Source organism: Anomalospiza imberbis, chromosome 4 (genome assembly GCF_031753505.1).
Source record: "Anomalospiza imberbis isolate Cuckoo-Finch-1a 21T00152 chromosome 4, ASM3175350v1, whole genome shotgun sequence".
Taxonomy (NCBI): Eukaryota; Metazoa; Chordata; class Aves; order Passeriformes; family Viduidae; genus Anomalospiza; species Anomalospiza imberbis.
This window is the reverse complement of record NC_089684.1, coordinates 17,777,926-17,803,540: the sequence shown is the minus strand read 5'-3', so window position 1 is coordinate 17,803,540 and position 25,615 is coordinate 17,777,926. Positions and strand designations below refer to the sequence as shown.

At 48.9% G+C, this 25,615-nt stretch overlaps 3 protein-coding genes across 4 annotated transcripts in view; all 3 read right to left on the bottom strand.

The window, feature by feature from the left end:
- Positions 1-25,615, bottom strand: part of LOC137472320 (ribonuclease CL2-like) — a 170,570-nt gene that overhangs the window by 57,892 nt on the left and 87,063 nt on the right. The window lies entirely within an intron of this gene.
- Positions 1-25,615, bottom strand: part of CLDN23 (claudin 23) — a 67,811-nt gene that overhangs the window by 7,692 nt on the left and 34,504 nt on the right. The gene's annotated exons all lie outside the window — the stretch shown is intronic.
- Positions 14,845-21,125, bottom strand: PPP1R3B (protein phosphatase 1 regulatory subunit 3B). Its single transcript, XM_068187340.1, has 2 exons — positions 21,056-21,125; positions 14,845-18,262 (listed from the first exon to the last, which is right to left on the bottom strand). The coding sequence occupies exons 1-2, from the start codon at positions 21,067-21,069 to the stop codon at positions 17,371-17,373; spliced, it is 906 nt and encodes a 301-aa protein (XP_068043441.1). The 5' UTR covers positions 21,070-21,125; the 3' UTR covers positions 14,845-17,370.

The following is a 25,615-nucleotide window of genomic DNA, read 5'->3' as shown; positions in this document are numbered from 1 at the left end:
TTAAGGAAATGTAGTGTGCTTATTTAAAAACATATTTTAAAAATCAGATATGTCAGACTTCAGCTAGCTTGGTATTAGTCTACTTAGCAACACTGAGGAATTAATAATTAAAAAGCATTTGTCTCCTTTGGCAGGTACTAGTTAAGAAAGCAACAGAAATAAAGAGGGTGTAGTTTTGCAGCCATTTTTACCACTCCTGAGGTGACTGGCTTTCTGATTCCAGTTTTACAGTCTTTCAGGGTACGCAATTCAAACAAACTGTTTTGGATAGCAGCAGTTCATATGGCTTTCACTAAGGGAGTCTGAACTCAGAAACATCTTGTTTTTAAACATGATTTAGAAACACAGGGGCAGGGGAGCAGGGAGTGACATGGGGTTTGACTGCCTCTATGGAAGATGGTGAGATTCTCACTCCAGCACAGGCTCATTAGACAACTTCATGGGGACAATGCCAAATCTGAAAACATTGCAAACAGGCTTGAAATGTGGTGATCGTCACCAAAATGTCCACCATAGCCTTTGTGTCTTATGAATGCCTTTGCTTCACAGCATTCCTCTGCGGTCACATTCAGGTCCATCAGCGTGAGCTGGGCTGGGAGACTGTCACACGTCTCTTGCTGCAAGAGCAAACCCAGAGAAGCAGTGCTGGGCCTTAGAGCTTTGTAGGGCTGATCTTTCCCAGTCAGACTGCTCCTCAGTGGTCTTGGGCAGTTGTCCAGGCTTCCCTCTTGTCTGTCTCCTGTCTGACCTTCGTTCTGTCTGCATTAAACCACTTGTGCAAAGGCTGCTGGGAGCCGCACTGACCCCTCGATCCGCCTGCCACGAGTCATGACAGGCAGCTGAAGGTGATGGGAAAAGGGGAACATTGCACCCATCATTAGAAAGGATAGAAAGGAGGACCCTAGGAATTACTGACCTGTCAGCCTCACCCCTGTGCCTGGCAAGGTCATGGAACAGATCCTCCACACCAAGGTCCAGCACTGCGTGTCCCGTCTTTGCAGGCTGCCATCTCAACCTCACAAACTCACTGAAGAAAGATGCCATTTCTTCCTTGCCTCTAGGGAAACCTCACTTCCCTTACCTTTCCAGGCTTCTCCCATCTCTGTGCCTCAGCCCTGATCACTGCCAGAATTCTTGGGATCAGTTCTCATAGTGAAGGCCTGTGAATCTCTGTTAGTTACTTCCATGCAAGACAGTGATTTCAGTGCTTTAACAGCACCACTGATCTGACACTGCTGGAGAGAGGAGAATGGTGGGATGGCTGGCTATACATTCTGTGTCTGCAATGGACTCTGTCCATTTTATCTCAGAGAGAGGAATACTGGCACATGCTCGTGTTACCCTGTGCCATGAAGCAGTGAGAAGGAGGGCTGTCTTCTCCCCATCTCCCTCTGGGGGATTCACACCAAGGGAGAGGATGGTATCCTGAGAGTCCGCAGCTGTCTCTGGTGTGAGGGTTAACTGAGGAAAGGAAACTTGCAGCAGCTGGGGAAAATATGACTGTTCTCACCAGGGAAAAGGTTTGGAGCCAACAAGCAGTAATAACCCTGCCCTGGGTAAGAAGCAGCAGGCTCAGAGCCTGGCACGGAGCCTTCCCAGAAAGCGGGGCCTGAGTTCCAATGGGATTTTAAAGACTCCAAGGCAGGGGTCCAACTTTGAAGTCCAGGGTTTGCTCTGCCAACACTATGAGTCAAGGAAGCCCCAGACTCCAATGCAGTACCCACAGAAATATTTTTTTCCATGCTAATCCTTTTTTTTTTAGTTAAAAAATTCCCTGAAGAGTGAATGAAAGGCCTAAGTTCAGTGCCTAGGTTTGGTTCAGTGGGAAGAAAGCCATAGCTGTGCCATAGGCCGACACTGCTCCCTACAAGCCTTCAGGACTCTCTCATGGTGAATTCAAACACCCTTGTGGGGAGGGATTTGCCTGTGCAACGAAAATGGCAATATTTGTATTCTTTCCTCACCCCAAACCAGGATGGAAGGTCAAAGAGAATGTGAATCAAGGCTCAGGGGATACTTTGGGTTGGATTTCTCCACGTTTCATCACGCAGTTTTCAAACACTTGATGTTTGGCATTTAAATATCTTAATTTTCCTCTTAATCAACCCATTCCTTGGCCCAGACTGTACACATGAAAACTCTGGTCCTAAGCGACTTAATATTAGTTCATTGGGATAATTTTTGCCTCCAAAAAGGCAAAATCTGGCTCCAGCAAAAACACAGCTGATTCTGCTGCCCTGTGTTTCGATGGCTATTCATGGCCACCTGAGGAAAGGCTTGTTAACCCACCCTACAAGCAACTTTGGGGAAACTTTACATCTCTCACTGGGTGTTTCCCATGGACCTTCTGACTTAGAGTTGCATATGCTTTACTACAATAATTTTGGTGCAACAGGGTTTGGCTCAGCTAAGCCCCAGGGTTACTTTGCAGTTCTATGACAGCTGGTGTGACTGAGAGCTGCTGGCTGGCTTCTGGTCAGGGCGTGACATGCATTTTTCTCCTCCTTTCCTTGGGGGACTCTGATGGACAGTGCTGCTTGCTGGTTAGGTGAGAAATGTGCAGCTTGCCTCACCTTGAGGCATCCTTGTCTGTGGCTGCTGCTATGTCTTGGGGAGACGAGTGACCTCTCACTAGTTCCTCACTCTCCTCTAATGTGGAGCGCTGTGGTGGAGTAGGATGGCCTTGGTGAACTCTGCTGTCCTTCCTCAGATTTGTGAAGGCACACATTTGAAACAGAAAAGGTCTCTCACTGCCATTTCCTTCAGCCTTAGTCTCCCATAATTTCCATTCCGTAGTGCTGGGGCATCTCTACCGACCTTCTTGGCCTTGGGACTCCTTCTCCAGGTCCCTCCCTCCTCCACCAGCCCACAAGAACACCCCCTCACCAACCCACCACTGCTCTCCTGGTGATTGTACTTTGGAAGTGGCATGAAGGGAGAGCAAAGCCACCAAGGAGAATCCTTTCTTTATCAGCCTTCTCTGGCCTCTCCTAGGCTCTCTTTTCTGTCCCTCAGCATGACTGCCAGTCCCTCCCAGATCACTGGCCCCTTTCCATGTCCTCTACATAAAGGAGTAGATGTTTGGCTGGGCCCCTGTGCTGGGCATCCTGTCTCAGCGGGGTGGATATGTGGATGGAGTCACCCCTGAGGATGTCCCCAGTACAGGAAGCTGTCCTGGAAGATGATTTCCACATGGGCAGTTGGACCTCTCCTGGGAACTACCCCATGGAAAGTAAGAGGCTGTCTGTCTAGGCAGATTTGTTTCATCCTGTAGGCAGTCTGGCCATAGATATACCCTGTTCTTGTTTAACTGTGCCATGTTCTGCTCTTTAGCTGCATGCCAAACACTTCTTCAAGTAAATGAAACTAGAGTAGCATCTTCCTCCCTTTCCTGGTCATGGTGAAAGCTGGGAAGAAGGGTAGTTTGCAAACACTGTGAAAAAATTCCACTTCTTAGTAACACAATGAAATTAAGAAATCTGTTTTCACTGCTGTAAAGTGAGAGCCAGCATAGTGCTGGCAGTAAAGGGAGACACTTGAACTCCATGGGGGAATGATTTATGAGGAATGGTATAATATCACCAGTGACATGTGAGGTGCTGGATAGCAGATCCCGTGGAAAGAAGGCTGTGGTCTGTGTGCAAAGGTGAGGGCTCTGCAAAGGGGAGTTTGAGATGGAATATCTCAATGGCAAGTGAGCACACTCACTTCAGGTAACTTCTTAGGACTTTGAATATGGTGTGAAATAATAACCTAAGTTGCCCTGGAAAAATTAGGAAGCTGTCCAGAAAACAGGGAACGGAAAATTCTTGAGGTGCCACAAATAAATGCAGTATATTCTGAGGAAAAAGCACCTGGATCTGCAGTCCTGAGGATAGAGGGACTTCCCCAACAGTTAGCAGATACAGGGGTCAGGCAGCCGAACAACATCACAAAGCAGCAGGATATTCAGTGTAAAGGTTGAGTAGGTGCAGGTTCACAGGAGTGAGGGTTAGGTTTGCCTCTCCATGAAGGCACTTTGAGTTGCACATCCCACACGATGGCCTCACCACGCAGCCCTGTGACATGTGGCCTGCAGGTTATGTCTTGCCTGTTATTAATAACCCCGTGCTGATGTCTCTCCATGATACTCTTGCAAACAATTTTTTCTCCTTCTTCAAGCCAATTATTGGGTGAGAAGCCAGGCCCTTGAGCAGCATGGCTGTCACGTTTCTCACGTCAGGGATGGTTGGCTGCTCAGCCTGCATGGCAGCAGGAGCACCCAGATGTTTGGGTACCACTTAGCTGTGGATATCTCGGGAGCAACCTAGGGCATGGCTTGCCCCAGTAGAAGTGAGGAGGGTATGATGTGCTTCTTTAGCAGCAGTGGGTTTCCAGAGAGAAACCAAGGCAGGGAGAGGAGAGCAGGAGTGGTCTTATGGTATGAGAGAGTGGCCTGGGAATGAGAGAGACAACCTGAGTTACTTTCTGGCCAGAAAAGGATTTGTCTTTACCTTGTAAACATGTCCCTGCCTAAGTGTCCTTTAAACATTCAATTTCTTTTCAGTTGTGTGCATTTTCAGTGCAAACTACACCAATAGAAAATGGAACTGCCCTCTCTACCTCCTCTTCAGCCTGTTTTCTTCCAACAGACACAGAGTAGTGACCTTCTTCCCCTCATTCTACTTTTCATGGAAGGGCAGTAAGCCACATCATGCTTGACAATTTAAAAGTGTAAGTAAGGCTAAGGTATTGGGGGTAATTATAAAATCTAGATTAGGCAAAGCATATCAAACCTGCCCTTGGAAGTAAATTTTTCCAGCATCCCAGTGATAAGGTATTGGGTGGAACTCTGTTAATAATTGACACAGTAGACATTAAATAGTGCTATCAGGTTACATTAGAAAGTCTGGTGCTGCTGGCTTTTTTGTTGCTGAACTAATGGACTTTGGCTCCAGTGCAAACTAAGCATTGCCTTGTCAAACGCCTTGGAACAAAATGGATGTGGCCATCCCTTCCTCCTACCAGATCAATTTGCCGAAAACCCGTGGTTGTCTTGGCAGAGAGAGGCTCTATCTCTGCTGGTTAAATTTTTTGGCTGCTAATCAGCATGAGCTGGGTCAGAACTTGTGCTGGACTCTGAAACTCAGGCTTAGAATTTCTTTTTCACCCCTTGCACCCTCTGCATAAAGTTTCTCAGGTCCAGCCAAGCCGTGTTCTACCAATGATGACCTTGTGGCTAGACACTGTGGTTTGCACGTGAACAGCTGATACAAGTAATTAAAAAAACACCAGAATAAAACACCTGCTCCCTTTGCTGGACTGGTTCTTCCTGGGTTCAGAGGAGTAACAGGCAATAAACCCCTGTGAGAGCCACTAACCTCAGCAGATCTGGCTTAGATGTCACACAGAGAACAAATTTAAAACGTAAGCAAATAGTTTCACAAAGTCATTTGTTAGAGCAGAGCTTTAACATTAAACTGCTTTAGCTTTAAACTGGTAGAACAGCAGTTTAAGATCAGGGAATAGAGAGAGAAAGGAAGGGGAGGCTGTGGCATAAAGATAAACTTATTTCAAATGATTTGCATAGCTTTGAAGGATAAGCAATAGATAAAATTCATGTTGACATTGCAGAAAATAGCACAGTTAACTTGTATTGGGTGGGTCAGAGTTTGTACTGCTGCATGAAGGTATTGCAAAGAGTCAGGCACTCATTTCTGGTTCAGGTCACACATCAGCATGAGGTCAACAAGTCTCCGATGACAAGGCAGGAAGACTATAGAGGCTCATCTCCAAAACCTTTAGTCCTGGGAGAATTTCTGTCCTCAAAGAGAGTGCCACTCAAAAATATGCTTTAATCACAGTTGGTTTGGCCCTGGGTGTTAAGGAAGATTCCCAGTCTGACCATTCAAAGGAGACTCTCAAGAGTCACACTCCCAAGGCCAGACTGCTGGGACTGAAGCCCTTTCACGGTGGGTGGCTCCAGTGACCCAACAGGTGCCCCCTGTGACTCCCTGCACACCCCACTCACACACAGTCAGTCCAGGTTTCCTCACTGGCTTGACCCCAAGTTTTCCACAGCAGAGTCTCAGATGTCTCGTTCCATAAAGCCATTTACTCATGGCACAGTAACACAGAAACACCTGGAACTGCTGCCTCTGAGAAGGACCCCCAATAATGGAATCCCTGGGCTTTTATACCCTCAAAATCTACCCTCACGCAAGTGTTGCTCTTCCTCCGAGTCCCTGCAACTAGCCCCCTCTCTGCTGGCATCACCCCTCTCTATCTCCTTTGTTATCAAAAAGGTCAGCAATTCCGGGCTCCCGCCGTGTTTCTCAAGTGTCCATTCACCTGGCTGGCACCACTCATCTTTATGCCTTTTGTTATCCCAAAGGTTGGCAGTTCTTGGCCTCTTGTCTCCCTGGGCTCCCACCCAGATCTCAATTTGCATCTCAGTCTGCAGTTCTGCAGCTGCCTGGACCAGATGTACTGGGTTCAAAACCAGAGGTAAAAATTTCCTTCCTCAGATACCCTCCTTCTGCACATAGGTCAGCCAAGATCTGGCATGTGCATGTTTGCCTCTGGCTTCGTAATCCCAGATGGGCTGCCGGCACCTCTGCCCCTGCCTGCCAGCTGCTGAATGGGCAGCACACGAGAAGATAGAGGAACAGATCCTGTGAACATGGCAAAGAAAGACGCCCACCACAGGGCCGGGCTTAATGGTTGTCTCCAGCACACCAGCACTGGGAGGGGAAACCACAAGCAGAGACACCCGTGGGTCCCGTTTGCCACGTGAATTGTTGATATCTCAACTGCAGCCCTTCATGCGATGCATCTTTCCCTTGACTCTTCCTCCTCTGTTTTTCAGAGTGGATGCTGAGGCTGTTTTCCAGCATTCCACGAGAGGAGTAATAATTTCCATGTAGGCCGCCATTCCCTGAGTACGTGCTTAGTGCTGGCTTAGTGCTTCTGTTTCCTGTGGGAATGCTCTAGGCTGGCTGCACAGAACACCCTAAGAAAATGATTCCAGGAGAATCAGAGTCATCACTAGAGGAAGGTACTCACAAAACCACATCTTGGCAAGCTAAGTGAAGCAGGGAGGGCTGCCTGGCAGCTTGGCCATGCAGTTCTAAGAAGACAGCTGCAGTCTGGCCAACTCTACAACTCAAGGGACCAGGAGTGGTCAAACAATGGAGCTTTTGCTAATTCTGTGGCGTGGGGCTTGTGGCACCAAGTTGGGAGCGCTCTGTGAGCCACGGTGGAGAAAACAGAAATGATCCCAAATCTGCTGAATAGGGAAATGCCATCCAAACCATTCAGAAAAGAAACTGGAAGTCTTTTCAAAGTAGTACAATGCCAGAGAAAGCCGGTCCAAAAAGGTCCCAGAGATCTAATTATAGCCTGCAATCAATGCTGCTCTTATCCATGCTGCTAATGAATGTACATGAAGTGAGCAGTTTTGCTGCTCCAGGGCTTCTTGCAGCAGAAATAGCAGCTTAGTTATAACTGGCTGCTTTGCCATATTAGGGCTCACTTTGACTTCTCCCAGATTCCCAGCCAGTGGTGCATGTCCTTTGGAAATGTGGGTGCTGTAGCCAAGGTTGTTCAGGGTGGGGTAACCAGGTCAAAGCATTGGGGGGACTCTGGCACAGGCACATGTGGCTGCATTAATGGCACATGGAGAGCTGCATGATGAGGGACACGCCTCCCAAGAGGGGCAAAATGCCACCTTTCAGAATGCGAAAGAACCCCAAATTCCTAATTGCACAGTGAAAAAAACCCTTTGAGGTGCCAGGTTATATCCAACAGCTTCCTCGTGGAAAGAAAAAGTAATGATCACCCTGCTTCTTCAGGGAATGAAGCACAGAGAGCAGAGGCCACCTCTGTGTTATCAGATCAGCTGCTGAAATACAAGGCTGTGCCAGGCAGTCACCTCTCCTTTGCATGCTCAACAGAAAATAGATCCGGTACCTGGCTCTGGTCCAGACAACACCTGCCATGTGGAAGGAGAGGCTGCTGCTGCTGTGGAGGAGTTGTCTTCATGCACAGATGGGAGATGCCAGAGGGAGTTCTCAGGCATCTGTTTTTTTCTGGCATTCATTTTTTTCCAAACAAACAAAGCACAAGCTCTGTCTTGGCCTTGAAGGACTTGCAGCCTTTCACTAGGTGGTGCAGAAAAATATAGATACTGGCTGCAGTGAAAATAATGGCCAGAGTCAAGAGAGAGTCCCTGGCACCAGAAGAGGAGGGACTGCTCTGCTGGGGTCTGACCTGGGAAACAGCCTTGAAATCACTCAAATAGCTTTCTCAAGGATACTCCTTTCAAAAAACATCCTAGAAGCATATGGTCTTGATTTTCAATCTCAATGGTTAGTGACATTTCTTCCCTGTATAGCCTGAAGAAAGTTATTTGGATGATTCATCCCTACAATTCAAAAACTGCACCAGTTTGGAGTGGTCTGGTTCCCTGGGGCTCTGTTTACAGCTTGGTCTGCTGGGCTGCAGAGCTGCTCCATACCAAACAGAGAAGAGATCATTCTCTCCCATCAATGGAAAAGTTTGAGTTACAGAGATGTCTCCAGGATTCAAAATTTTCTGTTCTCAGGGTCTATACTGTAGCTGGGAACCTGCCTTGGTGACTGCTCACCCATTCCTCTTACTAGGTCACCTGCACCTTCGAAAAATCTGGCTACTGATTCAAACTCAGATGAGTTTGATGATTCTAGCTGTTCTCAGTGCTCCTTTGGTGCAAGGTGCATCTGATCTTTTCCTGTAAGACCATATCCAAATTTCTTCCTTCTTTGTTAAGGAAACGAACCCACCTCTGGAATTTGGAAAGGAGGGAGCAGCCAAGCACAATCACAAGCAGCAGAGCCGAAAAGCAGCTTCAGAGCTGAAAATACAGCTGCAGGTTAGATCATGACCTCCTGTATATTTGAGAAGAAAAGAGCTTTTGTTTGGCTGGAGATAGAGCTGGGAGGACCCTTACTTAGACCAAGTTGTACAGAACTGGCTCACAAGTCTCTCTGCTTGTGGCTGATTCTAGGAGGGTATTCCCTCAAGCAGGCAGATTGAGTGTCAGAAATGCAGATTCCCTGAGGGTGGAGCTGTGAGATCCTGCCAGATGGGCACTTTTTCCAGACTCTGGCAGAGCTCTCATTTTGTTAATTGTCTTTCTCTCTTGATCTTTCTACCCAGGATGGGGGAAGATGCTTGTCATCACTGGGGGGGTTTTGCTGTAGGGAGCTGCCTGATGGCAAGAAGAGATGAGTAACTGTGTGTGCTGCGCTAGAATGCCAGCATGACTCCACTCAGCAAAGGGACCACTGGGACACAGAAGACCATGGAGATCAGTCAGGAGTGACCTGCAGCCAATTCCCAGCCCCTTGAAAAGCATGGCTCAAGTTGACAGGTGGCTTAGAGATGTTCAAAGGAACTGCACCTTCTTCAGTGTGGCAGTGCAGCTGCAAAGTCTGGGGATCTGGGCAGTGCTTTAATGCTGAGAGTGACCTTAATTGTATAAAGACAGAAGAAACCTGAGACCTTCTGCTGGCTCAGCTTGGCATGATGTGCAAGTATGCTGGCACTTTTTCATCCCAGACATTCAAATGTGATGCAGGATTTTCCCAAGCTGTCTCCAGCTACAGCTTTGATAGATTTAGCCCTTCCAGCGCACAGAAAGCAAGAGCAGTGAGTGTTTCTGATGCCGGGTTGTGTAACTCAGTGTTATAAATGAATGCTCCAATTTATTAATTAAAGAAAATTTATTAAATGGTCCAAATAAAAATTTAGAGAATAACAACGAAAAGCCACTATCCAATCAAAAAGGGTCAGTGCCGAGCCTGGGTATCGGTGCTGGGTGAGACACAGGTCTGACTGCTACAGCAGAGGGTCCCCTATGCTTCACACTGACTGTCCTGTCCCAGCGATTTTTATACGGTTTTTCTTGCCCGAGGCAAGAACACCTATGGTCGTGTTCCCGGAATTCAGTATTGAGATGTATCTCCCCAATGGCTCTGGCTATCTCAATCTCAGTTATTTATCCTCAGATATTTATTGTGTATTCATCATCCCGGTGTTCCTTGGATCATCTTGATGGACGTTCATTCGATTGTAAATGAGGTTCTCCCTCCCTTGTCTAGGTGGTTTCGACATTGTGTTGCAATCCCCATTGCTGACTTGCGCGTTTTAAAAAACTTTTTATAAGAGCATATCTTAACAGTACATAACTATAAAATATACGACAATTTTCTTTGCACAAATTATCATATACACATATAACACCAGTATGAGGGGCTTGTCCCAAGCCCTACATTGTGAGACCATCTTGTGCACTCCAGTAGAGGCCTGCAGCCTGGATCATTCACCTGTGGATGTCTACTAGACCAGGCATTATTTCTGAGTGTTTGTTGTAACTTGCCTTGCTGCTGCATTGCTGTCCTATTAAAAAAAAAAGGAAAAATTACTGAAATGCTCAGTCATCCTGCTATTAACACCCAGAAGTGCATCCCTGCTGGCTTTATGGCTCACTGTTTATCAGCACTGGGCTGTTATTGCAGGGCATTTAGAATTGAAAGATTTGTGTGTAGATTCATTGGTTGTCTAAGAGATCTTGTTGACCACCAACTTAAAAGTTATTGTGTGTCTGCTATGATTGCTTGCATGGCTATAAAGCATTCAAGAGACAATTGTTCTGGTCTCTGAAGTGAAACTCTTCTCCTGCCGAAGCCACTGCGGAGAAGCAGAGGGTTTGGTAGATTTATTGGGTTTTAGCTTGCCTCCTTTTGTGACTTGATCTGCTCAAAGACAGCTTCTTGGAGAAAATGGAGCTGGACTGTGACAGACCTCAGCCCAAGAGGGAGACCCATTCCAATGTCTCCTAGCCCAGTGACCAAGTGTGCTGTGGCATGAGGGGTGGAAGGTGCCACATCACCTATAGCTACCCTGAAGCCTGGCCTGCAACACCATCAAGGACACATTCTGCCAAGCTCATGGATAAAGAATCACTGCATTTCTGATGGCCACTCAGATGCCAATAACTCACAGCAAGTAAGGAAATGCAGGAGAAGCAACACCTGCCAGATGTCCAAGGGAACACCATGTGAAAGGGGAATGCTCGTAAAACCCTCAGTGGACTGGAGAGCACTGTTATATTTCTGCCCGTGAAAGTGGCTGTCTCCATAGCACTGGAGCGTCACCACACAAACACTGAGAAGTTACACTTCTGCTGATAATGCTCCATTTTTTTTCTGGCAGGGGCCATAATGATGAGAAGCAGGTGTAGGAGATCATGAGTTCCCAATTGCTAAATACTGAGTGTTAGGAGGGAAACAGGGCTCTGTTTTGCTTAGATTGGAAGGTGGGCTGTAGGTCAATTTAGGTCTTTGACGCTTGACAGCAGGGTTTCCCAGCAACTGTATTGGGAATATGGCTCTACCTTTTACTGCTGGATGCCTTGGAGGATGGCAAGTATCTTGCTGTATGCATAGAGTAGCTGCTCCCTTGCTACAAACTACACATATTAGGACTTGCCTGAATCTGAATCTGACCAGGAGCTGGAAGAAACCAGGTGTTTTGTCAAGACTACAACATTGTGCAGAGTCCTTTGATTCCTGAGGACCATGTCTTTTCCCCTAGGAGAGCAGTGCAGCCTTGGGACAGGGCACAGAGATGTGGTGGCATCTCCATCATTGAGTTCATCCACATGGATGAGGCTTTGAGTGACTGCAGTTAGCTGTGAGAGTGGTTTTGCTTGGAGCAGACATCTTGGAGACCTCCCACGTGAGCCTGTCAAGGATTCACTAGGTAGATGACATCACCACAGCTTCCCACAGTGGAAGCTATAAAAGCATTTATGCATGTTTCACCCTCTTCTTATGCCTTTTAAACATATTTCTCCTGAGTTATGGAGTTGGAGCCTTCCCTTTTCCTGAGACTGCATAGCAGTATCAGAGCAGAGAAGAGATCTGTGACTAATACATCGGCTGGGAGGGCTTGCCCAAATCCCATTCCAGGAGCCAAAGTAGTTAAACTGATGACTGGTCTGACTTATCTGTGTCAAAGGAACAGGCCAGCTGCAATTATTTTTCCACAAAGACACCCTTTTTCTTTCTTTAAACCTTGTGTAAATGTCAATAACCAGTCTTTAAAGACAGCTAACTGTTTGGCAGGGTACCCCTCCAAGGGGGAGGATAAATACAAGCTAGGCAGCTTCTCTGGCTGCAGAGCAGCAGAACCTTGCTGAGCCAGAGCAGCTGGTTTGAAGCTGAGTTCCATAAAAAAAAAAAAAAAAAAAAACAACAAACCCAAGGACATAAATATGGTTTATTGCAATAGTTTAGAGCCCAGTGGAACAAGTCTGTGGAAAAACCAGGGGAGTTTGGGAGCATCACAACCCACCCCATGCTGCTGGCTTTTTGGCAAAGCTCTGTGCTGCTCCCAGGGGTACAGGGTACTCTTGGTGTTGCTGAGAGCTGTGTCCTCAGCACAGCCTCCTCCCACTAGACTCAAGTGCCCTTCCTGCTCCCTGTGACCACTCACAAGCTTGTGGAAGACATTGTCAAATCAAGCTGATGCTTGAGTCTGATGATGGTTACACCAGAAACAGCATCATGGTGTGTAAGAGAGAAAAGGGCAGTGCTCAAGCAAGGGAGACACTACAAAGCAGCAGGATACTCCAGGGGACAGGCTGTAACATGCTGATCCCATTTATTCCTTGCCTTGTGGTCAAGAGACCTTCCCCCAAAGACCCAGTCTCTTAGAGAGGCTTATTTGCTGCTGCTTTGTGGAGAGAAAACTGAAGAACCATTGACTGCTGTTGGGAAATGACATGCTCTAGTTTTCTCCCCTCATGCTGCCCTCTGGTTCCAAGGCAGACACATCTTCCACAGGTCACTCTCCACTGCAAGTGCCTCTAAGAGCTACATTTAAAACCAAGGAAAAGTTTAGTCCAGCAGCAAAGTACTAGCTGGACACATTTACACTCCCATGATTTGGAAGAGACGTGTCCCTCTGCATATTATCTCATTCTGGGCAGTTTTCCCCCAGAGCATCCCCACATGGGTCCCCCTGGTAAACATCTGAAGCAAGAATGTGGGGTGCTCATACAACATTCCGGACTCTGCTCTGCCAGGAGGCAAGTGCAGGGAGCCTACATCCTACCTTTGTCACTGAACCCAGGACCTGCAATCCAGTATGCCCTAGAGGCTGCTGTGACAGCAGTGGTTCAGCAGAGCTGCCCCCCTGTAGGACAGCATCCCCAGGCCAACGGGAGGTGGATGTGGAGCAGGGGAATATTTGCCCTCCTCTCCTTAACCAAACTGTCCCTGGAACACAAACTTTGGAAACATGAACCTCCAAACACATCCATGATTGACATGATACCACAGCTTAATTATCTCTACCCACAGGTGGCATCGAAATCCCTCAGAGAGAAAAGTGGTTGTAGGAGGGGGTGCAATGGTATGAGCATTCTAAGAAATCTTTGTATATTAACCAGCAAGTACAAAATCACACCTGCCACCAAGGGCTTTATAAATGCAGCAATTTCAATATCTGTATCATCTAGCATATAACACCTGGGCATTAGGGAGAAACCCCAGAGCTGAGCTCTCTTGGCCCTTCTAATGTTGCACCATCTCCTCAGCTACCCTGGATGGCTTGGGCTTCCCTTATATCCTAAACTGAAACTGTCCTCACATGGGGTTTTCAACCACAAAGCTGTTACAGGAAATGTCTGACTGCAGTTTTCTCATTCATGAGCTGGGCCAGCATTCAGATGTGAAAACAGCCCTGGCCAAGCCACCCCGAGCACCTGAGGCAGGGACACAAATATACTTTAATTTTTTTTTTCTTTTATGCAGCCAGAAAAACAATCCAATTGCCTTTTAAAAGAGCCCTGTGTTGTATGCTTGATTAAAAGAACCACAATGGTTAAAAAAGCAATCTTATGACAGCAGGAGACATGGAAAGAAGCACAGTCAGAAGGTGCTCGGTTTTATTGCCGTATAGAGCAAAGGCCAAGCTCACCCTCTGCAAGGCTTTGCGGTAAGATGGGAAGCACTGCCTACAGAGCTGCTCAAACCAGCACACACCAAGACAAACGCATCTTTCCCCCCTTCACCCACAGCTTTCCATCTTACCTTATCTGTAAACAGCAAATCCCACCCAGCTCAGTAGCCGATTGAAATACAACACCTTCAGAGCATCACCAAGGCTCAATCTTTGTGGTGAAAGCCAGGTCAAATGCCAAAACTGGCGCTGGCTGGCATTTACACCAGCTGTTCCCTTTCTGTAAAGGGGCATGTTTCCTGCGAGTGCTTCTTATTGTAGTGACAACAGGGATAATTACGTGGGCATTACAAAGGGTCTAACTTTCACTTGATCCTGGTATTAGAAAAGAGTCTGCCCCCACCGCTTCTGCAACACCTCTCCCAGCATCCATGACAGCCCAGTACATAGACAGAGTAAAGCACTGATCCCAGATCAAGCCGAGGTGGGGGAAGGGAGAAGAGGGAGAACGGAGACTGACTCAAAACAGAAGCAGAGAAACCCGAAAAGGCTGTTCCCAGCACTGCAAGCAGGGGAAGAGTGAAGAGTACTTCGGGAACACAGTGATTAGTGGGGAAACCTAGGAGCAGAGAAAAGGATCAGGGCTCCTCCCATCCCAGGGCTGCAGAGGCAATGGCAACATTTGTGTTGGCAGGAAGGCAGCAGGAATAGGCAGCTCTTTCCCGTTTCGGGCAGCAGAATTCAGGGTGGATGTGTGCTCCTCCCTCCCAATGGCCACTTGCAGGAAGCTGGACCCGTGTCTAAACCGCCTCCCCAGCCCCATGGGGGTGCTTAAATAAAGATACACAGCCAACATTTTGTTCCACCTTTATTTTAACAATCAGATAAAAACAACCATATTTTTAAAACAGTCATTACATGGCAATTATAAAGTGCATTTTCCACTTGAATGTTGTGTACAAAAATATCTTTTAAAAACAAACATGCAAGATATCCTACAAAGGCACTTCCAGGCATAGAGCAAGGAGAGCAACCCCCTCACTTCTATGTTCACATTGGCAATGGAAAAAGGGAAAAGGGGAAAGGCCACAAGTAGTTTTTTAAACTGCTATTGATCAAATAGTCAGTTCCCAACCTAGCTTTTACTTGTGGCACTGCTCTTCTAGCTTATCTTCCATGTTCCTCCCTAAGCACACCCAAGGCACAGCCTGAAAACAAGCCCATAAGGAGATACCACCACCCACAGCACCCCAGACCCACATGCCTTGTTCTGGCTCACAAATAGGTCTCCATGGGCACAAGAAGGTGCCAGGAGAACACGACTTTTCTACAGTCAGTGTCTTACAACATCAACGCCATACACTAAATAAATAAAAAGTATCAGTGTCACACAAACTTGCCTTAAGTTTAAAACCAAGCCAAGCTAGGCAACAGTCCCTTCCATAGAGATCAGATGCAGGCTCTAAGGGCTGATTTGGGAAGCTGTTTGAACAGAGGAACCAAACCTGATGAGTTCTGGGCTAGCAAGTAGATTCATCACCTCAATTAAGTGATCAGGCACGCTGAAGACACATACTGATTCTGTATTTTGAAAAAGCAGCAGTTGAAGGCCAGCTATTCTTCCTGCAAGCTCCTGTCCCTTTTGGTATCCAACAAGTGATCCCAGTATCCCTTCTAGGTTAGGGTAAAACAGCTTCTAGGTATTTGTACAGTAGTCTCCAGAATTAAAAGCTATGTTAACAAAGCTAAGTAGTCTAGCCTGTTGCTTCTCTCCAGCACATCCACAGGCTACTAGAGGCACCCAAAATTATGTAAAGCGTCTGCACTAGAAAAAGTAGCATTCCCTTGACCTCTATTTCTACAGACTGTTCAGCCCTCTCTCTTTGAGCTGAGGGATTAAGTTATTCTGCAAGGCTAGCACCCAAGAAGCTCTGTGAGGCTGTTTGGCACTGCCAAGCTCACCACCCCAGCACACATCCAGAAGACAAACCACCTCTTTAACCACAGGGATGGCTCACATCTGTGATTTTTCTCACACGCAGGGGTGCTGTCAGGATAACCCCACATCTCACTCTCCTCATGGCTTGTTCTTTGCATAGGTGGGGTGAGCCACTTCTTATGGTCAGAGATACAAAGTCTGGGCATTTGCAGGTCAAACTGGCAAATACTGCTTCAGCAGAGAGGGAAGCCCAGCACATTCATCCAGGACAGCCACAGCACCCTCACATGTGAGGGGTGCTGCCTTTATATGCCAAGCAGTCCATGGCACAGAGTAACAAACCACTACCAGATCTTAAAAGCACCATCAGTTCCAAAGCCTGTTCATCCCAAAGCATTGCTGGGATCGCACATACCACCCCCTTCTCAGTCAAGGCACTTCCACCACAGTAGGTACACAACAGTCACCTTCCTGTACAGGACACAGCATAGACAGCCATGGGGTCTGTTTGTGTTTAGCTCCTGTAACACCTGAGCAGAGTCTCTGGCACAGAATCCTGGGCCCCAGCTGGACAGAACTCTGGTTTACAGTCCACAGGAGGGTGAAATGCATTTTCAGGGTCCAGCACAGCCAGCTTTAGACGTCCATCAAGGGGGAAAAGCATAATTGATCACTTATGATTAAACAAACAGGAAGGTTTGGAAGAAGGCAGTCAAGGATGTCAACTCACAGCTGTGTTACAAGCACCACACAGCTACAGCTAATCTCTATTTTTGGTAACACCAATGGTATGAGAGATTTTCAAGATCATCTGATATAACAACCAGTGACTAAGCATATCAGATCCTCTGCAACAGGCACATCTCCTAATACAGCAGGCTGCAGGGCCACACTTCCTGTCATCACATTGCATTTTCACTACCAAAACATGCCTTCTGCCTCCAGTAGGAAGGGCCTCACTACAAGGATGTGTGCAAAGAGATTACTCCATTCCCAGCAATCCAACCACACTATTTCCTGACAGGCACAGGCTGGCTTTGCAAGGAGAACCCTGCAGCTGTAGTAGAGCCCACTAACAATATAATACTAGGAAATATTTTGAAAGAGCCTTTTAATACTAGGCTAGTAATACAAAGCAGCCACCACTACACAGCTTGAACAGGCAATATAAGCACTGTAGTGCTTCCCTGGACACCAGCATCTTTACTGAAGAGGAAGAAGTGCTGAACAGATATGAGCAGTCCTTGGTCCTCTGATCATCTGGAGAGCCAGACTGACTATAAGCCCCCTGCCAGCAGAGCACATCTGGTTTTGCTGGGAGGCTTATGCTAAGCTACACAGAGCCATACTTCTTCCACCCATTCATACACCTGTGTTCAGACCAGCCCCAAGGCCTGCAGACACACCAGCAACAGCTAGTCAGCCTGGCCTTTGTCCTTGGGTCAATAGTAGGGCCCGAGCTTCTCATAGCCTGAGTAACTGGGCCACTCAGGAAAGAGGCCATAGGAGCACCGAGGGCTCCCAAACCGGTCAAATGCACTGCCAAAGTCAGGAGCCTGTGGGGGACGGACAGCTTCCTGGGCAGACTTCAGTTCTGACCGTATGATCCTGTAATTTGTGCCCCTGTTGTTGTCCCAGTACACCTTCCCATTGCACTCAAAGGAAATGGCAAACTCAACTCTTTCGTGTGATTGAATACCCTCAGGCAAGCTGATGTCAAAGGAAAACGTGTCCTGCTCTGACCCTCCATACGTATCCTTGACATACTGGCATGGGTGATCTACAAAGCTTTTCCACGTGTCAAACGTCATCCGGATCTTCACCGTCTTTTCAAAAGCGAGGTTCTTCACCTTCAGTGTTCCCACAATAGATTTCTCCTTTAGCATACAGTTTTCCAGACAGACACAGTCTGTCTGGAGGCGCTTTCTGAAGTCCAGATAGTCTACAGAGGGCTGAACAAAATCCAGGACAAAGCTGTCCTTCTCCACTGTTGTCAGACCCACGATGTTGTCTATCAGCTCTGTGATGTTGAAAGAAATATCTAGTGGATCTTCAAACTCTGAGAACACCTTCACCATTGTCAGAGCAAAGCCTCTGCTATCTGCAAACGACACCCTCTTCTTCGCTTTGTTGTGTGTGAAGGAGTTTGCTGCTTCTTCTGGGCCATTCAGCGCAGCTCTGCTGCTCAGCTGGATGCAGGGCCGCAGTGGCTTGCTTGGCTTTGGAGCAATTTTGCAGGAACACTTATCTCTTCGCAAGGGTGGGGAGCACAGGTACAGCTGCATTGCAACATCCACAGCCATTGCTTGCTTGTGGGGGAAATAGTCTAATACTCTGGAAGACAAGAAGAAGGGTCAGTTGATGCCAGAAAAGCACTTTAATACAAATTTTGTCAGACAGTTGATATATCACTTCCCCTCAAGCCATCCCAAATAAGCTTGCTTCTTAATTAAAGGCAGGTACTTGCATGGTGTGATTTACAGACACTGTGAGAACACTACAGAAGTGGCAGGACCAGAGCCTGTTGTGCCCTTGAACAGATCTTTCAGCTGCTACAGGGACACAGTCACTCTTTGAAGGCACACACACAGGCACTGTCCTACTAGGCTAGCAATAGCAGGCTCCAGAGCATTTGCAATCCAAAGCAAAGACCATGGCTCAATCCTGCCAATGGTCACAAAATCCCCAGATTATCAAATTTCAGTGCTACATAAAGCAGTATCCCTGCTGTGCTTTCCTCCCTCCAGGAGAGATTCTCCCCACGGCTTCACAAGCTTTTGTAGGAATAGGAACTCAGTTTGTCACAAGCTGCCATACACAACTGACTTCACCTCTCATAAAACCCCAGATGTCAGCCAAAAAGTACTCAGTTGAGCCACACACTTTGCTCATCACTGTCCCCCAGAACTGCTCCATCCAAAGTGCCTCCAAGCAGTATTGTAAAGATAGCAACAGTCTGACACAGCAGCAGGGCACAGGCTTAGCCACTGCTCTGGAGCTTTCTTCCTTCCTTCTACTCCATTTTAAAACAAGCGTCAGCTCAGAAGGCACATCAGCCAGTTTTACCTCCATCACAGAGTCTGTGCCTCAAGCCTCCACAGGGTTTGTGCTAAGCCCCTGGAAAACATCCATACAGCCACAGGGCTCTGCCAAACACAACTCACCTGCTCAAGGTTCACTGAGGCTTTGGAAGCAAGTCCTTCTCCCAGAAGGCAAAGGCCATGTGCCCCTCCAGTACAGCCTCCCCTCCAGCACCCAGCCCATTCCTCCAGGGATGCTGCACCATCTCTCCGAAGGGCACTTTGCCAGATGTAGCCCTGGAGATGCCACTGCAGCCAGGCAGCTCCCGGAACACCGCACCTATCACTCCTGCCCTTACACTGACGTTCCGATGGATGCTTTTGGCAGGCTGTCTTTGGCCTGGCTCTGGATAAACTGCTGGATGGATTTATTACACACAACCCCTTTAATAAAAATCCTGCTTGGTAGCAGGCCAGGCTCAAAAGCTGCTCCCACCACACAGAGAGGAATGAGGCAGCAACAGTAGCAGCGACCACTGGCCTTATGATGCAGCAGAATTCCGGCTGCCAAAGCCATGCACAGCCAGCTCTAGTACTTGATTGCTGCTCTCGTGCCAAGAAAAAGCAAGAGCCACACTCTCCAATTCAGTGCTTTAGCTCCCCACCCTGTAACACCAACACAGCAGCTCTGAGCAGCCTTTCACAGCATCCACTCAGCAAGGGTATCTGTTTATCCAGAGCACATGTGCCAAGGCTCACATCCCAACACACCCACCAGCCAACTCCTTCTGCTGTGCCTCCTTTCAGCTCAAGGGCAGCTGCACAACAGACACCTCAGATCCACCTGTCTGCTAACACTATTCTGCTCATCTCTACCTGGTTTTGCCAAGTTTTTGTTCATACACACTTTATATAGATAATTTCCTCCTTTAAATTAATGCAGCTTTCAATGCTTCTTCTCTTACTTGGGTCAGTTTCATCTGCATTGCATCTTTTTCCAGGGAAATTTATACAGCTGAACTCCTGTAACTTCTGAGAAGCCAGGTTTCATAGTAAGCCTTGGTTATTCAGTTTTAGAATGCAGAGGCATACAATGCTCAGCTGCATAACTTGGAGCTTTTTCCCAAGCTAAAAACTATAGCAAGAGCTTTTCATAATCAACTGTGAGCGTGAGCCCTGTGCTTTTACGAACTGCCGGTTCATCTGATATCCCAGACAACTTTTTCTGCACTGGAGAGTCTGCTGATGCCTAGCTCTCAGCCAGAGGCAGGTTTCCCCTTTTGGGGCTGAGGAGGATTGTCTTGAACTCCAGATGCTTTGGAGGCGGTAGCAGGAATATAGTTTTGAGAGCTCATTCAGGAAATAAAGCTCCAGGAAGCAGAAAGTGCAAGGCAGAGAACCCTATGCAGGTACAGGGGCCAATTCCTTTCCGTCGCCCCTCTAAAGGAGAGCAAAATTGACTCTGCCTCCGGAATTCTTCCTATAGCTTTACCCTCTCCAGAGGAGGATGTCTATCGCCACTCATTCCTCCCTCCTGCCATTCTACGATGGAGGATTACGCCAGAGCCAAGGAATTACTCACACCTCCCTTACCGAACCCCTTCGGTTGCCTCCGCTCTGCTTCCCACGCTACCTGGGGACAGGTGACCCCCTGCACAGGGCTGGGCGTGCAGCCCTTGCGGAGGCAGAGCTCGCAGCCGTGACAGGGCCGAAGCAGCGCTCGGTCGCTCCGCACCCCCGCCTCCTCCCCGCGGGCACAGCCCGCTTCCCACAGGCGTCCGCCCGGCGGTGCTCACTCGCTACAGCCCGCCCCCTCCGCAACACCAGCCAAGCCGCGCCGCCCAGACCCGGGCGAGGCAGCAGCAGAGCTCCGCGGAGGGGCAGCCCCGCCGCCCCGGGGCTACGGCCGCCAGCTCAGCCGGGGGGCTGCAGGAGCCAAGCCGCAGGATTCCGTTTTCCCGCAGGAACAGCACGGCCGCGGCGGGGAGCGCCAGAAGCGCTCCCGCACACACGAGGAGGCTGCGAAGCCGAGCAGGCGGGGAAGGCAGAGGGGAGGGGGAGCAGCAGCGTCAGCGCCGGGGGTCGCGGCGGGGCGGGCCGCCCGTACCTGGTGCAGTGCATGGGGCCGCTCCGGCAGCACCGCCTCGCACCGCGCGGCGCCCCGCGCCGGCCTCTTAAGGGCGTCAGGCCCCGCCTCACTGGGCGACAGCCAATCAGCGCGCTCCGAGCGCGGGCGCCCTGCACGCGAAGGGGCGTGGTCGGCCCGGTGGGCGGGGCCGCGGCGGGCGGCGGGGCCTGAGGGACCGCGCGGGGACGGCGGCTCGCCCGGCGGGGCAGCTCCCTGGGCAGCGCCGGGGCTCCCCCGCGGCAGGGCAAGCTCCTTGTGGTAAAGTGACAAGCTCCGTGTCAGGCGTCGGCTGCCCCCAGCCCCTCACTACCTGTCGGTTCCTGCGCCAGGTTGCTGTCCCTGTGTGTCCAGAATCACAGAATCAATTAGGCTGGAGAAGACCTCTGAGATCATTAAATCCAACCATTGAGTCCAACAATGTCCAACTAAACCATAAATGCCAGTTCAAGTCTTTCCTTGGGGAAAAGACTTGGGGAGGGTGACTCCACCAACTCCCTGGGCAGCCCGTTTCCAATGCCTAACCACACTTTCTGTGAAGAAATAATTCTTTCTAATGTCCAACCTAAACTTCTCCTGCTGCAGCTTACGGCTGTGTGCTCTTGTCCTGTCAGGGGTTACCTGGGAGAAGAGGCTCCTTTCAGGTACTTGCTGACAGTGATTAAGATCTCTCCTGAGCCTTCTTTTCTCTGTATTAACACCCCCTGCTCCCTTAAAGAACTTACGTTCCAGACCCAGCACCCGTCTTGTTGCCCTTCTCTGGACCCGCTCCAGCACGTCAGTGTCCTTCCTGGACTGAGAGGCCAAAACTGAGAAGGGCAGAGCAGGCTTTCCAGGTGCCACAAGTAAGCAGCTAAACCCATGGGAATGTGCTCTTGAGAAAGGAAAGGCTTTTTGGGGTACCAATCTTCCTGTCTGAGCCGGCCCAGGGAGTTTGGTGCTCAGGCCAGGTGGAGAGGAGGGCAACTCTTACACTCCTATCTTGTGGCCACAGTGCCAGAGTTGTGATGGCCCTTGGTAGAAATCTCCAGAGGATACTCAAAAATCTGCTTTCCAGACAATACTTACAATGTGTAGTGGGAAAAAAATGCCTTTTTTGTAGAGGTGGCTTCCATCCATGAGGACAAATCACCAACAGGGCCTGGCTGGCAAAGAGATTGGCTCCATGGGAATCCCTATCCTGCACATGTGCAGAGCTGGAAAGGTGCTTCCAACATCCTGAAAACATCTGCCAGGTGAGTCGATGCTCTGTCACAGACTGGTTTGCAGGGCCAGCTGGGCCAAGGGGTCTTCCCAAGTGTCCTCCTGCCTCTAGTTCCCATTTCTGCTCCTTTGGGGTGCTCCCAAGTCCATGTCAGCACAGAGCCCAGTGTCTTCAATAATTTGGAAAGTGTGCATGGAGCTGGCCTCCCTGTCAGGGGAGTGGCTCTGTGGACAAATGCCACCCCCATGGGAAAGCAGCAGAGGCTGTAAAACCTGCTGGAAAGTAGGAATGGTGCATTTACCTTCTCCCCAGTGAGGATACTTTTTGTGCCACATCTGGCCTCAAACTACACAGCTGCAAGCAATGCTCTCTCTCACCTTCCTTACAAAGCAGAAAGCAGGACTGAAGTGTCAACATTTGTTTTCCATTAACTTGTGGAAACACAGACAGCTATTGTTAAAGCTGGAGACTTCCTGCTGTAAGCTGCCATTTAAAAAACTTATTCCCTTTTGCAAGGCAAAAGGGTTTTGTTTGGGGAAAAAACATGCTTTTTATGTTTCGTAAACTCTTTTTTGATAAAACCAATGGTAGCATTTAAAGCTGGGGAGAGAGAGCTGAAAGATGTACCCATTGCAGGAGTTTTGCAGATTTACAATAATATTTCATGTGCTGAGGGTATGGTGGGATTTTAGCATGTGTTACTTAATGACAGGGCTTACAGCAGATGTTCAGATTTCCCTAGGAGACAGACATGGGATAAGGTGAATATGGCCCATGGACCCCCTCCAGTGCTGCTGCCCCTTCTCCAGGCAGAGCCATTACATCCTGGCTCAGTGTCACTGGCGCAGAGAGGTTTGGGTGGAAGTGTTGGACTTAATGGGATGAGCCCCAAAACTGATGGAAGCCCCAGCCTGACTCACACTTGTCACTCTGGTCCACCACAAGTTTCTCCTGCGCGTTGCTGGCAGCTCGGCACTATGGAGATGCTGAGGGAGATGCTGGATCGCCTCTGGGCTGTGTGGGCTTTGCCCAGCCAGCCCGCAGTGCCAGGCATGGAATGCACATGAAGTGGCCCAGGGTGCATTTCTGCCCCTGTTTGCCGTGAGCAGGGCAGGGTGTTGCACAACTGTGGCTCATGTTTGCCCCTGAAGCAAAGGTAGGTGGACGTCTGGGCAGGGCACTGTGGCAGACTGTGGACACATGCTCTTATCTCTGGGAAGCCAAGATATTGGCTATATTTAGCTCAGTGCTACGGCCTTGGGCAGTGATCTTTGTGATTTCCCCACAGCTTCCCCCACACCCCTCCTGCTTTGCAGAGGGATGAGAAGAGCTTGCTCTCTGGCATGAGAAAGAAGCTGCACGTTGCTTCTCTTTGGAGGAGTGTTGTAAGAACTAGTGCTATCCATGACAGACAGCTCTGGAAGGATGATCCCACTCTCCCATCACATCTCACTTGGATTTTCTTCCTCATTCGATGGGTATTTACCCCAGCACATCCTGGTACAGGACATGGTGGCTCCTTGCTGCCTGAGGGGAGGCTGAGCTTCTTCAACCCTCCAGAGGGGCCCTCCTTCCCTTGCCATACTCCCTTAAGAGCCACTCTATCAGCAGGCTTGAGTAGGTCCTCGGGGACCCTTCCTGATCCTGCCACCTCCTCAGTGCCCTGCTGGAGACATGAGTGGATGGAGCATCTTCTCCTCCATGTTGGGACTCTGCAGACTGCTGCAACAGCTCAACTTCCCAGCAGCCAGCCAGTGGGCAGCCCCAGCAGGAAAGGGGAGAGGGGCCAGGAGTGTTGTGCAATGCGTCCACACCACATCAGGCTGCAGGGCCAAGGCTCAAGGGCAAGGGCTGTAAACCAGTGGAGTGGCTGATGTAACAGGGAGCTATGCAGAGGCTGCTGCCATGGCGCACCCCATCCCCTATCTCATGCCATCTCCCAAATCAGCAGTCCCTTCCCACTCCTTTTAGGTTTCATGAGACTCAACAACTGATGGAGAGAGATGCAGTGAGCATCCTTGCTGACCAAAAGCAGAGCAGGGCTTGGCTGCAGAGGCTAGCTGGCCAGCGGCCACTCATCAATATCTGCTCTTGCTGGCCAGCCAGCACTGAAAGCCCCTTGGCCAGCTATGGCTAACATGACAGAAAGCTCTAGGAAACATGGATTCCCTCACCATCAGCTTGGTAACTGCAGTCAACTTGGTAACTCTCACCATCATCTGTAAGTATGTGCTGAAGCCTGATGTGTTGCTTGGGAGCTCCTTGCCCTCCCAGGCCCCAGTCCGGCTTCTCTAGTGTCATAGAAAACACAGCTTCACGTAAGGACAGACTTGAGAAGTCCTGTTGGGGGATGGGATTTTTTTCCCCCGTAGGTCTCAAACTCCTGTGTCTGTCCCAGGCAATTAAGCAAAAAGCATTCAGTGTGCCCCAGTATCAAAGGAAATCCCAGTCTTGGCTAAGGCTCTTGACTGTGCTTTGGGGAGCTGTGCTCCAGGGCAGAGACCCCACTGCTTCTCCTATCCAGAAATGAGGAGTTGCTACTATATATACTGGCTGCAGGCCTGAGGTGGGGTATTTATCTTGGCATGGCTCCCTTTGGATCTCGTGTGCAGCAGGGCAGAGGCCCCACTGCTTCTCCTGCCCAGAAATGAAGAGTTGCTTCAATATACTGGCTGCAGGCCTGAGGTGGGGTATTTATCTTGGCATGACTCAGTTTTGATCTCGTGTGCACCCATGGTCAAACACTCTGAGGAATGTGTACTCTGCCCACTGAAGACCATGGTACCTGCCCTTCCAGGCCAACATGCACAGCAAAGATGGTGTGGGGCCAGATACAAAGCCTGGCCTGGTACCAGTGTATGTGGTAGAGAAAGACTGGGTATGACAAAACTGTGGTTCTTAATATCCAAAATGCCCAACAAGAGAGACCTTTAAAATCATTGCAAAGAAAGGGAAATTATGGGGAAATGAATGAAGACAAATTAGCCACAACAAATGCTGCTACTTAGAGAGAAAAAGGGGAATGGGCTTTCAGCAAAGGAAGAGTGCAAAGGGCAGCACAAGGAGACAGATGACAGTACAAACCAAATGACAGGCAGACAGGAACAACAAAGAGAGGAGTCCTTGGCCTGACATACAATGTCCTTGTTGAAAATGTTGTATCAGTGCTAAGGTGAGGATGGGTACCAAGTTAAAAAAATCTTTTCTCCAGAGACTGGACCCAAGAGGGGGTGAGTCCCTGCAGGAAGAGAATGGTACCTCCTACTTTTTCAAGTTATATAATGTTCTTTTCAGAAAGCTGCTCAAGGACCTTGCCTTCCTGCAGTCTACAGAATCCA